Source organism: Dicentrarchus labrax, unplaced genomic scaffold (genome assembly GCF_905237075.1).
Source record: "Dicentrarchus labrax unplaced genomic scaffold, dlabrax2021, whole genome shotgun sequence".
In the NCBI taxonomy this organism is placed as follows: domain Eukaryota; kingdom Metazoa; phylum Chordata; class Actinopteri; family Moronidae; genus Dicentrarchus; species Dicentrarchus labrax.
In genome coordinates, this window is record NW_026136707.1 from 10,050,687 (window position 1) to 10,063,585 (window position 12,899).

General features: G+C 38.4%; 2 protein-coding genes across 4 annotated transcripts; both read left to right on the top strand.

Moving 5' to 3' along the window:
- The first annotated feature begins 134 nt into the window (after positions 1–134).
- On the top strand, positions 135–7,370 carry rap1gapl (RAP1 GTPase activating protein-like). Of its 2 annotated transcripts, XM_051406080.1 has the most exons (20): positions 135–221; positions 1,240–1,323; positions 1,492–1,524; positions 1,659–1,749; positions 1,956–1,991; positions 2,090–2,137; positions 2,293–2,490; positions 2,572–2,669; positions 2,953–3,031; positions 3,426–3,479; positions 3,568–3,651; positions 3,737–3,837; positions 3,925–4,054; positions 4,164–4,325; positions 5,281–5,352; positions 6,292–6,378; positions 6,490–6,645; positions 6,736–6,819; positions 6,915–6,934; positions 7,017–7,370. In XM_051406080.1, exons 2-20 carry the CDS (start codon positions 1,253–1,255, stop codon positions 7,120–7,122), a joined length of 1,710 nt encoding a protein of 569 aa, XP_051262040.1. In that variant the 5' UTR covers positions 135–221; positions 1,240–1,252; the 3' UTR covers positions 7,123–7,370. The 2 variants fall into 2 exon arrangements, 1 of the variants encoding a protein (XP_051262040.1); XR_007885393.1 differs by lacking the exons at positions 135–221; positions 6,915–6,934; positions 7,017–7,370 and having other exon boundaries at positions 269–1,323; positions 6,515–6,645.
- Positions 7,371–8,609: 1,239 nt separating this feature from the next.
- Positions 8,610–12,605, top strand: LOC127366841 (glutathione S-transferase kappa 1). 2 transcript variants are annotated; one of them, XM_051406183.1, is made up of 8 exons: positions 8,610–8,697; positions 8,931–9,033; positions 9,134–9,215; positions 9,782–9,910; positions 10,975–11,120; positions 11,209–11,325; positions 11,421–11,514; positions 11,808–12,605. In XM_051406183.1, exons 2-8 carry the CDS (start codon positions 8,965–8,967, stop codon positions 11,855–11,857), a joined length of 687 nt encoding a protein of 228 aa, XP_051262143.1. In that variant the 5' UTR covers positions 8,610–8,697; positions 8,931–8,964; the 3' UTR covers positions 11,858–12,605. The 2 variants fall into 2 exon arrangements, with proteins under 2 accessions (XP_051262143.1, XP_051262142.1); XM_051406182.1 differs by having other exon boundaries at positions 8,680–8,840.
- The last annotated feature ends 294 nt before the right edge of the window (positions 12,606–12,899 follow it).

Here is a 12,899-nt window from a genome sequence, read left to right on the forward strand (position 1 = left end):
ATTTGTGACATTGCATTTGGTTATAATAGCTTACAAGGAAGCAATGGCTGCATCTGTTGAGAAATACAACTTCCTAATTCTGAGTTACATCAATTGCCTTAAATATAATATTCAGCATGACCAATACTCTACAGTATTGTACAGTCATTGTACGTGTTTGCTGCTGCAGCCATTTAAAACCCAACAACGTCCTCTTAACCAACTCTTCACACTGACTGGAAGTGAGTACACATTTAATAATTATAGTTTGGTTCAGATTAAAATTTTTTACCAAACTAAAGTAATAAACAGTAAATAAAGTAATGGTACATTAATGTAGCTATGATAATGATCTAATAATGCCATAAAATAAAATAACATTCATGGGAAACTTTCTTCTGCACACGTTCTTTTATACTTTAAGTACAAGGAGCTTAATTTTAATTAACTGGGATTTTAAAAAGTATTATAACTTGTAATGTGAGTAAATGAGTATTTTTACATTAGTTTTCTTAAGTAAAGCGTCTTTTGGGGCTTCTTGTGTGAGCATTTTTTCTTTTATCTTTCACTTAAGTCCAAAATTTCACTTTGATCAGTTTGATATGGTTTTTTTTTTTCTTTCACCACAATATTCAATAAAGGTACAGTTCATAGAAATGATACTTGTGTGGGACACCATTTAAATGTGCACACCTCTCTCTGTTCATCTCTTTCTTTCAAATATCTCTCTTTCTTACTCCGCTTTCTCTCTCTCTCTCTCTCTCTCTCTCTCTCTCTCTCTCTCTCTCTCTCTCTCTCTCTCTCCCTATCCTGAGGCCTACTTCACCCTCCCCTGCTGTCTCTCTCCTCACCCTCACTGTGTGTGTGCTGTCAATAATTGATGATCCTCACTGACTCAAAGGGTAACAGGTCCCGGAGAAAATGTCTCACCCATTTCTTTATTTATATACAAGTCTGTGTTTAAGTTCAGCCAGTCTGAGAAACCACCACCAGCGTTTATTCGAGCACGAGAATCAATGGGTGTGAAGCCTGACTGTGTCCGTTTTGTAGTTTGTTGCATCCGCTGCACCTGTGACCATGAGTGGGTTAATGCTGCCTGTCTGGGCTGACAGCAGGACAGAGGGAGGAAAGGGAAGCTTAAATGAGTGAGAGGCAGGGGGCAGAGAGGAGGAGGAGTGACAGAATGAAAGAGTGAATTAATTCAACCTTAGCCAGCCCTGATTGAGTCGGTAGCAAACTGGCATGTACAAACATTCACAGTGACACCAAAGCCATGGAGAGAGAAAAGAGGAATGACATGTCCTTCTCCAGAAAGAGAAGTTTCACTTTTGGCGCATATGGAAGGTGAGTAAGGACACTGTTTGTCTCATATTAGAAGTGACATTTTCCACTACAAGTCAACTGACTTGTTATTACATATACTGAATAATTTTTTTTTTTTATATAACCAATCGTGTCTATGTAAGATGATTCGTTTTCTTCTCTGAGTAGCTCTCACTTCCTTGTTTACAGTGTGGACAGATTCACATGTGGGGATGAGACGAGGTGAGGTTTTATTTTCCATTTTATTGCAGCTGTTTTCGAGCTGACACTCAAGCTTTTTTTTTGTATAAAGTAACAACTGAATGAGAAGTGATGAACTGTGCTGTCTTCTTGTGTGAATGAACCTGTTGCTGCAGACCTGAATCTGCAGAGGACAACATACTGGACATCCTGGACTCTCCTGCCAGTGAGAGCAAGCCTTTCCTCCCTGCCAGCAGCAACCAGAGGGTGATATCATTATCATGTTCAGCGTGCACCCTCCCCACTCATTTTAATTAAACATAGTTAATGTATTTCCATGTCCTGCGTTTCTGAGAAGTTCCCATTTGCAACTGAAGCGTTTGTCATGTTCCTCTTTCTCCCTGTGTGCGTCTCCTTCCCCTTCTCTCCGTCTGCATTTCTGCCTGACGTTTGCTGCCCGTTGTTCCGAACAGGAAACAGAGCTGTTTGAAATCATTGAAAAGCTGCAGGTGAGTTACGCTACAATTGATCTTGTGTAGTGTGTGTGTGTTTGTTGGTGTCTGAGCAGCACAGGTTTCTTATCATCAATACTCCGCTTGTCCATCAGGGCAGCAGGATCGATGAGCAGCGGTGTGAATTCCCCCTTCCTCTGAAGGTTAGTCTCCAATCTGAGAATCTATATACGGGTTTGATCCCGCACATGTGTGTATTGTCACTGACCTTTCTATGAACATCATGACATTTGTTTCCCCTAACAACAGAAACGACAGGCCCTCATCATCATCAGGTGCTCCTTTGTGTCTATTTTAGACTCAGCTTTTGACGATAGGTGGAGACCTGCCGCTCATCCTACCTTCAAAGTTGGGGGGCTACTGGATAGACCCCCCTCTGGAGAGGCTCGTAGATGTGAGTCCCACCTCTTCCCACTATGGCCTTGATCCAGAGAGCTTCGACATCATGGAGAGAGACGGAGAGGCCAAAATCTACCACGAGTTCTTCCGCTCACGAGTAAGTAGACTTAAAATCTCAAGGAATGTATTCTCTTCCCTTGGTCTGGTATTTATGTTTTGTCCTCTTTTTCCTCTTTAGTACCATCACTCATTCACAGCAGTGGATCCATCTTTGGGGCCTCTGGTTCTCTCTGTGTGTTTGGAGGAAGAGGAGAACAGGCTGCGAGTGATACTAAGGTTTAGATCTTTAACCATTTTAGTAAATTATGAGAAATTTTTTTTGATGTTCCCATTTCACAGAAAGTCACCCTCCACTCAAAAATCTATGTTGCTTATTGTTACTTCTCTCCGATGTTTGAGCTGTTTTCACATTCATCTGCTGAAGGGGGGAAAGTTTCTCTGCTTACCTCAAATCTCAGTTTAAGATGTTAGCACCGATGTATCTATGTAGAAACTGTTAATTCCAACAATACTGCATCACTGACAATAATGCAAAGATTGTTTTTTTCTTGTCTTACAGGATGAAGGAGTGCTCTCTGCATGGAGTTTTCTCTGTGTCTCTTTTCCCCAACATCCCATCCGCTGTTGAGTTAGCCAAGGTATCACACTACTTATTCTGGTGGAAGACAAATAATGACATGATGTGTTATCAGCTAAATATACTTTAAGTATCCCAAGCAAATGTTTTCATCATCCCTTTCAGAGTGTTTTTATTTTATGTTATGTTCATTAATTAACATGTATGAAGCCTTTTTTACTGTTATAGCTGATTGAGCTAGTTTAACTTACTTTATCTCCCCTAGTTTGGGTACTTTAATTTATAAAAATGTATTATAAAAATGTGTTTTATATGTAAATTTTTTTATGAAAACACAATCAGCAAAGTAACTATAGCTGCCAAATAGTTGTAAATCCCTCTGAAACATAGTGAAATACATGTATAAAGTAGGATAAAACAGGAATAATGTATAATACTAAAATCACTCTTTCCAGATGCTCTGTGACAGAGTGACTGTCTCAAAGTTTGAAGTGGTCAGCTACCTCAAGGTAATGCTCCAGAATTACAAATAACTAAAAGAAATTATGACTTATTTTACCCAAATCCTCTCAAATCTCCTTCTCACTCATCCGTCAGGCCCCAGAACTCATAACTGCATTTGATGAACACAGAGTGTCTCCTAATTTCAAGTTTGGCATTTTGTACCAAAAGGACAGGCAGGTAAGAAATTGTGCAATAAATGACAAATATGGCGCCATATCATAACCAACTTCCTCTCAGGCAACATCTGTCTCTCTCTCTCTAGTTCACGGAGGAGGACATACTCAGTAACAATGACGAAAGTGAGGAGTTTAAAGAGTTCCTTTCTATTTTGGGAGAGACGATTCAACTGCAAGGCTTTACCGGGTATAGTGCATGGTGTTTGTGCATGGCAAAATGACACATGCAATGAGTAAAATCATATGATTTCGTCTCCTCACTCCGCTTCCTTAGGTTCAGAGGAGGACTGGACGTGTGTCATGGTCAGACGGGGAGTGAAGCAGTCTTCACTTCCTTTCATGAGAGAGAAATCATGTTCCATGTTGCAACTAAACTGCCTTTTACAGAGGGTGACCCACAGCAGGTCAGTTACTGTACCACCCTTGCGTTTCTTCTCCGTTGATGATTCACAGGAATTCTTAAACAGACACTGACACACTGTTTTTCTCCTTTTCCTCATCTCCACAACATAGTTACAAAGAAAAAGACACATTGGTAATGACATTGTAGCTTTGGTCTACCAGGAGGGCCAAACCCCTTTTCTGTCTGATGTAATCAAGTCTCACTTCCTGCACTGTTTCCTGGTGGTCCGGAGGGTTCAGAGGGCGGAGGAGACAGGTGAAACTGCGTACCAGGTGAGTGAAAAACAGCCCCCACTGAATCTATCATCACTATCAATAAAAGTGGAGCGACAGACTTTCAAACTTAAGTGATAAGATAAGATATTCCTTTATTTGTTCCACAATGGGGAAATTCCAAATTATTTAATTTTATTATTATTATTTATATTATTATATTTATTTTATTTATTACCTTTAATACTAAAAAGCCCATTATCTAGAGGCTGACCAACAATGGATTTCTAGCATTGATAAAAATCTAAATTGACCACCGCACTCTGGAATGACTTCACTGTGATTTTATTAGCAGCTAACAACACATTTTGCCTGTAGCGTCTTCAGGTTCACTCCGTAAAATTACATTAACCCTCACAAGTGTGATAAATAGGCTGCATCTGGGTCACAATTGTGTTTCACAAGTGTTTTACAATCTTTATAAAGGTGAAAGTATAAAAAACATAATGCAAAAGACAAAGCATGATTAATATAAAGACATAGCATTATTAACATAGTCACAAGAATGGAACTATTTTTCATAAACCATTAAGAAAACTGATATCCATGTTCAGCTGACTGAACAAGGTGTGCTAAATACCTTAAGACAGATATCTTATAGGTCCTACCACTTTCCCTCTAAACCACTAAATGGGAAGGCTATGGGAAGAAGTGCTGCGACCTACCAGCACCTGATCGTTGCTGGTTGTGCATGAGGAGTTTCTTTCACTACTAAATTATACTTGAGAGGTTTTTTAAAATCCAACAATGTAACATAAACAAGTAACCTAACAAGCATTTTATAATAAGGATAACTTTTATCAAGATATGTTCTTAGTGGGACAGCTTGAAAATAAACTTGTCACTGCTTTTCAAGGTGGACAAACTATGTAAAGACGATCACTGGCTTTTTTTTATTGCATTTTTTTTGTTACTTATTGATATTTTCAGCCAGGGGGCTTTATCCTCTTCACAGGTGTCTGTCACAGCCAGAGAGGATGTTCCTCCATTTGGTCCAGTCCTTCCGGATCCTCCCATCTTCACAGAGGTAAGAAACAATACCAAGGTCAGAATCAGAATCAGGATCAGGACCAGGATCAGGTCAACAAGCTCTTTCCTTTTTCCAAATACAATGTCACATCAATAGCCAAATCATATTGTTTTTCTTCACACTATTATTTTAGAACCTGCCGATCCCTCCCTGTCCAGGGGTTGTCCCCAATAGGCCTTTTTCACAGCAGCCATTTTGACATGAAATAGTAGGGTAATCACAGGTGTTACCATTGACACATTGGTTCTGTTACCTTAACTGTAGCAGAGCCTTTGTTTACCCAACTATTCCATAACAAAATGAGTGTTGTCAAAGCAGGAAGAGCACACATGTACATAACATAAACAATGGCTCCGTTCCATTAGCTCAGTGTCCCAGCAAGCCATGACAGCGAGTGAGCGGGCACAACACCAGAGGATCATTATTACTGTTGTTTATTCCTTCTGTGCTCTTCCCGCTGTGTCCCAAATCCATACTACAAACTAATTCTATACGATGTGTACTGCACACTATTCGCCATACTCTTATCAGTTAACAGACTTACTTACTTATTTTTTATTAAAGGACGAATTTATGATACAGTATGTGTGATGTTGGATGTCAATCAAACTGTATCTTTGAGCTGCCAATTAAACTTTAAAAGTAGTAGTAGTTTTTCCTTCGTTCTGTTTAACCTGCTTATAATAGTATGGTATTGGGCCATGGTGCTAGTGTATATGTGCATGTGTACTGTTACAGTAGCCTTTGCCTCGTGGTCCTGTCTGCCTTAGTTTTTGATCCCTATTTGCCTCTTTTGACTTTTGCCTGCCTTACATTGATAATCCACCCAGTAAACCTGCCCTGCTTGTGAACTGTCTTGCTCACCTGAATCGTTACAGTACAAATCAATTACTGAGATGCTTCATAAGTCCAGGTTTCTTCTGTCCTGTCTTTCAGCGTTCCCTGCTGAGAGAATTCCTTTTGACCAAACTCATCAATGCAGAGATTTCCTGCTATAAGGCTCAACAGTTCAGCAGACTAGAGGTAGAGGAAAGAGACTGTTTTTGATTAATGCTCTTTATTACTGAAGGTCCAAGCTTGTCCTCTGACTTGTCCCTGCCACGTGTGCTCTCGTGTCTCTCCTCTCTGACGAAGCTCCGCACTCGTTCCTCACTCCTAGAGAGCTTGCAGACTGAACTCTCCACCCGTTCCCAGTGCATGATGGGGGAACCTTCGCTGTCTGTGCTCCCATCTTCTGAAGGTGTACGGGGGGCGTCTGAGGGGAGTGGAGGATTCATTGAAAATTTTAAGGTAAACGTTGGCCTCCCTCACCTTTTAAGATTTCAGAAACCATCTCACTGTTTTGACTGAATCATTTTTCTTCTGACTCTATGTCATTAGAGAGCCATACGAGTGCGGAGCCACTCTTTCGAGACTCTTGGGGTACCCAGGAAGAGTGGCAGCAGTGCATCACAGAAACCTAAGGTAAAAATTCACAATGGGTATGAATGTGTTTGACTTAATAAATACTTATTGAAAGGTTTGAGCTTACATTCTTTCTTTCTTAACTTTCTTAACAGACAGAGAAAGATGGAGAGGGGTAAGACTTATGAAAACATATTGGGGTTTTTTTTGTATGATTTGAATCAACGAGAAAGATAATTATTTTCTCTGCTTTTCAGTGACAAATCTCCAGGACCTGTTCTCTCTGACAGTTTGGGGCCAGCTGAGCTCAAAGATCAAGCAAGTCCTCAAGAAGAGACATACAAGGAAGATAGATACTTATAGACATTGCTAGCCTATATGGTTACTTCTTTATTATCCTGGTGAATGGTTTATATGTAAATAGATTGTACAAGTAAATAGTATTTCTGAGAATATAATTATTTTACTGTCATAGCAGTGATATTAATATAAATATTTACACTGTATTTCAGTTTAATGTTAAACATATAAAACTGCCGGGAAAGGCTAAAATGTTTGGACAGAGTTCACACTTGTGTGTTTATATTGTCAATAAAACAGTTTTACTTCGATGAGGGATGTAAAGAGTGGACATGGGGAGGAGACAGAGGTGGAGAACAGCAGCGGAAATTAAATTAAAACGAGTACAATATGCAAAAGAATGTTGATTGTTTTAAAGATGGGATTACTGATACCACTAAAACATGATTATTAGGAAAATGATACACCTGTTCAATTAACAATCCAGCTCTGCAGTTCCATAATTGCCGATACCTTCAATGCATATATAAATTATAGACATTAATGGTGAAATCTGAGTTGTATTAATAACATTAACAATGACTTAATTCTATTCAACTGTCCCAGTTAGTCCTGACAGTGTGACAATGAACCTGTCAGGACCCTGATACTGATACAAACACCATTTACTTGATTATTTATACTTGTGGAACCATCACTTAAATTACAGACAACAAATATACAAGTTCCTCTAAATAAAAGAGGGACATCTGTATAAAATATAAAAACATGTTGGTACTGGACAAGATAGAAAACAGAATGAAGTGGCCGTTATTACCTGTCTGAAGTTAGCACACAGGGCTCTATCAAACAGTTCAAACACATACAGGCTCTCTTTTTTTTTTTTACTCAGTAACTCATTACTAGAAATAATATGAATTTCCCCAGTAATTAGTAGTGTAACTAATTAATTTTAGATTAGATAAGATAAAATAAGATAAGATGTACCTTTATGTAGGAGAAATTCAAGTCAGACACAGCAGCACAGGGGTATGTAGTGTAAAGAGTACAGAGTGCACAAGAACAATAAGAATCACAAAATAAGAATATTAACAAAATATAATAGAAAATATAAAACTATAAATGAAAAATATATACACTATATGCAATATGGTGTGCAAAAAATTAACTAAACTGATTGTACATGTGCAAACTCAATAAATTGCTTAAAAACCAGTCTTAGTCAGTGGGTAGTGTAATAAGTAATAATAAGTAATAAGTAATAAAATTACAGTTACAGTGGAGAAAACTAGTTTGGAAGATAGAAACATTCACATTACTTTGATTTTAACAAACAAAACTGGATTTTAATCGTCATAAGTCTGAATTTTGTGGAGAAGGGACCCAATTATGTATTTTATGGGGAGAGTAATATAACTAGTAGTATTACTAATACTGTTGGCAGGGAGTAAGTAGAGTAATGAAATTACTTTTGAAAAGAGTAATGAGTATAATACATTACATTTTCTGAGCTACTAGCCCAACACTGTTAACAGTAATATTCACATTACTTCTACAAACAGTCCGGTAGGTGGCGGTAATGCGTCTTAACAACCGCTAATGAATCCAGAGAAGAAGAAGTAGCAGAAGAAAATAAAGGTAATTTTTGAAAAGGCAACAATATTGTTTCCAAAGCTGTCAGATAAACTAGTGACCTGTAGCCATACGAGTTAACTCTGCTCCGATAGAAGTGATTTATATTCACAGTTTAATGATTAAACATTACAGCGAGCAGTCGTCAGGTAGGTTGAACTTTAACACACTTTCACAGCTCACTGAGGCTGAGTGCGAGAAAAGAGACTGATTTCTGATTTATCCACATTTAATTTCAGTGTTACTGCAAACAAAAAGCTACTGACATCCAAGATGACATCGAAGAAAGTGGTCGAGTTGTTCTACGACGTGGTTTCTCCGTACTCTTGGCTTGGCTTCGAGGTTTGTTTGTTTGTTTGTTTGATGTCAGCTTCAATAACAAAGATGATACAGACTTAAAGTTACAAATGAAGCTTTAACACGGGTTTGTGTGTGTTTACAGGTCATGTGCCGCTACAGAAACGTGTGGAATATAGAGCTCAAACTGCGACCTGCGTTTCTGGGAGGCATCATGCAAGGATCAGGTACATAAAGTAACGAAGTACTTTTACTCAAGTACTGTACCTAAAGTGCAGATACTCGTACTACAGTTGACTATATCCCTCTGTATTTCCAGTATTTCTGTGGATTATGTTTTTTACCTACTACATTTATTTAATAAGTTACTAGTTCCTTTTGTAGATTCAGATCGATAATACAAAATATAATCAATATATAAAATATATTATTTAAGCTTAAGAAGCAGATAAAATAAGGGGGTAAATTCACAAGATATCATTATATAAGCCCCACCTTTACAAGCTGCAACATTAAAGTGATATACACGTTAATGAATTAGTAGTTATAGTCCAATAATATAATATATATTATTCTTAAATGAGCTGTTGTGCATAATGAGTACTTTAAATATATTTTGATGTTAATGATTTTGTATGTAGAGTATTTCTACACTGTGGTATTACTACTTTTACTTAAGTAAATTATCTGATTACTTCTTCCACTGCTGTAAATATGTATTAGGCACCTTTAAACTATTGGATTGAACCGTTGATGCTGTTTAATATGATATAATATATATCTTTCACGGCAGGCAACAAGCCCCCCGGTCTGGTTCCAAACAAATTCCTGTACATGACCGAGGACCTGAAGCGTTTAGCGGAGTATTTTTCAGTTCCAATGCAGACTCCATCGGACCCCTTTGAAGCCATGTTCAAGAAAGGTATATACACAGCATTAGTCATGTAATGTTTATTGGCTATACCACAGCTAGATTAATCTGTTTGGGGGCTGGGACTCCTTTTCTCCCCCTCTCTGTTTGTTGTGTAGGACATTTTAACAGGCCTTTATCACTCTTCTGCCTCACTGTTCTTACATTTTATAGACAAAATGATTATTCGAAAAGAAACACATTAATCGATAATGAGAACAAGTTGTAGTTGCAGCCCTGATCTTGACATAGGCCCCCTATATAAGGCAGGGCCTCAAGAAACAGGACCCACCTTGAAGCAACATTAATTGATTTATTTAGCTAACTGGTGGAAGTGAAACAAGCTGTAAACACAAAACTGACATATTAGCACCTGGTATAGTAGTTGTGGCTAACAGATGCTTAGTTACACCTCTTGCACACACATGAGCAACACTAGCTTTAATTTTAGTCGTGTTTCTGGCCACCTGGTGAATGTTCGTCTCTCTTTTAGCTCCGTTTTGAAATGTCTGGCTCTTTAGAAGCTAAATGCTCGTGTTTGTTCACCAGCTGTTTACTAACTTTGTCTGCAGTTTGATTCTGAACAGGTAGTGTAGAGTTGGTTTATTGGAGCTCCTTGGCTGAAAGCAGTTGGCTGCTGTGGCTGAAATACAGTTTGATGAGAGGGAACCAAACAGTGAAGTTGTGGGCCATAAACCCAAAACAATGAGCTGAGAGGCGAGTGAATGTGGTTCAGTGTGAGTTTCTTTTTGTGTGCATTAAGTCCCACCTGCCATCAGATTCTTACTGATTTGTATTGTGTTATTGTTGTTTAACATTATTCAATGGAGTATAGAAAGAAAGGCTCTTATGTCGGTTGACATTGTACTTAGTGATGCATATTCCTTTATATTCCTATATAAGTACAATCAATCAATGATTTCCACATAATGCCTCTGGGTCTGGGGGTAGTTGCCCACTTTGCCCAGTTGGTAATTCATTGCACAAGACAGTAGTTGGTACTATTTTATTGTTTTTATTGAGCAAAATTAATAATTCAGTGATTTACATGTATTCTTCTGTGTTTCTTCTCCCAGGCTCCTTGTCTGCAATGAGATTTGTGGCAGCAGTACAAGAGAGGGAGAAGGGTGGAGACAAGCAGGTGGAGCAGGTGTCTCGGGAGCTGTGGAGAAGGATCTGGAGTGAGGACAAAGACATCACGGAACCTGCATCATTGTCTGAGGTACCACCTTATCCAGCCAGGTTTTGTTTGAGAAGATTAAAAAGCACCATATCGTTTTGTCAGTGTCTTTTTTTTTTTTTTTTTGTAGGCAGCAATGAAAGCAGGACTGTCTGAGAGCGAGATTACAGAAGTGCTGAAGCTGTCCACCTCAAAGGAGGTCAAAGACAAGCTGAAAAGCACAACACAGGATGCACTTGAGTATGGGGTCAGTTGTCCTTCAGTTCTCCTTGAAGCTTCAGGTAGGAAAGACAAAGCCATTACACTGTGACAAACAAAATCTCTCCTGCTGCCTCTTCCCAGGCGTTTGGCTTCCCCCTGCTGGTGTGTCATGTAAATGGAAAACCAGAGATGTTTTTTGGATCTGACAGATTTGAGCTCATGGCGCACTGCATTGGTGAGTACAACTATTGTACTGTGCATCATTCATGAACACATATAATGTTAAAGTGATCATTTAAAGATTAAAGATGAACCTACTGCACTCCCTATTTAAAGTGTAAATACACTGTTATTGACATACTGGAGACAGTTTCTATTTTGAGACTAGGCAAATATTTGACAACCATATAAACTGTGTTGCAGCTTTTATCTTTTGTTTATATGATTTGTGAAGTTCAGCAGCTGTTTAGCAATTCAATCTGAAGCTGTCTTGAGATTCCTGCCCAATCTCATTTTGTTCTGTTTCAGGAGAGAAGTGGCTGGGACCTCAGCCTGGCAAATCAGCTGCCAAACTGTGAGAGTAAAAGCTGCCTTCAGACACTGTCGATGTGCTCACACGCTTTTGAATTAGCATCCCATTTTGGTGATTTTCTCTAATTCTTCAAATTTTATATTTTCTTTGCTGTGCCCTCTAAAACCAAGGAGTCCAATAAACCTTAATAACAAATAGTGGTGTAAATAATGTAACATACATTGTAATATTAATTATGTGCCTATTAAAACCAACATTGACAACTTACAGATAATAAGCTCGTTATCTTTTCTATTGAAATACAAAGACATGAAAATGATATAATTGTTGGTTCATCACTTTCACTCCAGATTGAAATGTCTCAAAAACTACAACATTCAGTGACATTCATGGTCCCAGCATGATGAATCTTAATGATTTTGGTGATCCCATCACTCTTCCTCTCTAGGGCCTCTGTGAGGTCACATTGCAAAAAATCAGACCTGTGTATGATGTGGACCATATATAAAAAGTTGCCTGAATCAGAATCGAAGATAAGATCGGATTCTTGTGATTTGTGCTGTTCAGATCAGATCTGAGTCACATAGGAGTAAAAAAACTCACTTTGTTCTGCCGTCTTAACGCAGCCTAAGATTTCATTTGGTGTGTGACAGTTCATGTGTTCTTTATATTGTTCTTTAAATGTAAGGACTAAATTTTTTTATTCGCAGTTATTTTGTCATTGTTAGTTAGATCAAGCAATTATTTGTGAACCACTGAAATGAATACTTAATTAAAATTACTTTAATGTTAAACACGTCTTTGTCTCAGTGGTTACCTCGCAGTAAGAAGGTCCTTTTAGAGTTTAAACATATTTGAGGCAGATGTCTTTCTGTGTGGGTTTCATCCCACAGTCCAAATACATGCAGGTCGGATGAATTAGAAACTAAATGGCCCGTAGCTATTAATGTTAGTGGGTATGTGGTTGTCTTCTTGTGTTTGCTTTGTGGTAGACTGTCAGGGTGTAACCCTCCTCTTTCCCAATGTGAGCTCGGATATACTCCACCCCCTAGACACACTAAACAGGATGTGGGTATAGATAATGGATG

What these genes read in the sequence shown, in the direction of transcription:
- rap1gapl (XM_051406080.1), top strand. Translation starts at nt 1,253, where the DNA reads ATGGAGAGAGAAAAGAGGAATGACATGTCCTTCTCCAGAAAGAGAAGT. An exon ending in TGTACCAAAAGGACAGGCAG is followed by an intron (nt 3,652 to 3,736) that starts GTAAGAAATTGT and finishes CTCTCTCTCTAG; the next exon opens with TTCACGGAGGAGGACATACT. An exon ending in GATTCATTGAAAATTTTAAG is followed by an intron (nt 6,646 to 6,735) that starts GTAAACGTTGGC and finishes CTATGTCATTAG; the next exon opens with AGAGCCATACGAGTGCGGAG.
- LOC127366841 (XM_051406183.1), top strand. Translation starts at nt 8,965, where the DNA reads ATGACATCGAAGAAAGTGGTCGAGTTGTTCTACGACGTGGTTTCTCCG. An exon ending in ACTCTTGGCTTGGCTTCGAG is followed by an intron (nt 9,034 to 9,133) that starts GTTTGTTTGTTT and finishes GTGTGTTTACAG; the next exon opens with GTCATGTGCCGCTACAGAAA. An exon ending in GCTCATGGCGCACTGCATTG is followed by an intron (nt 11,515 to 11,807) that starts GTGAGTACAACT and finishes GTTCTGTTTCAG; the next exon opens with GAGAGAAGTGGCTGGGACCT.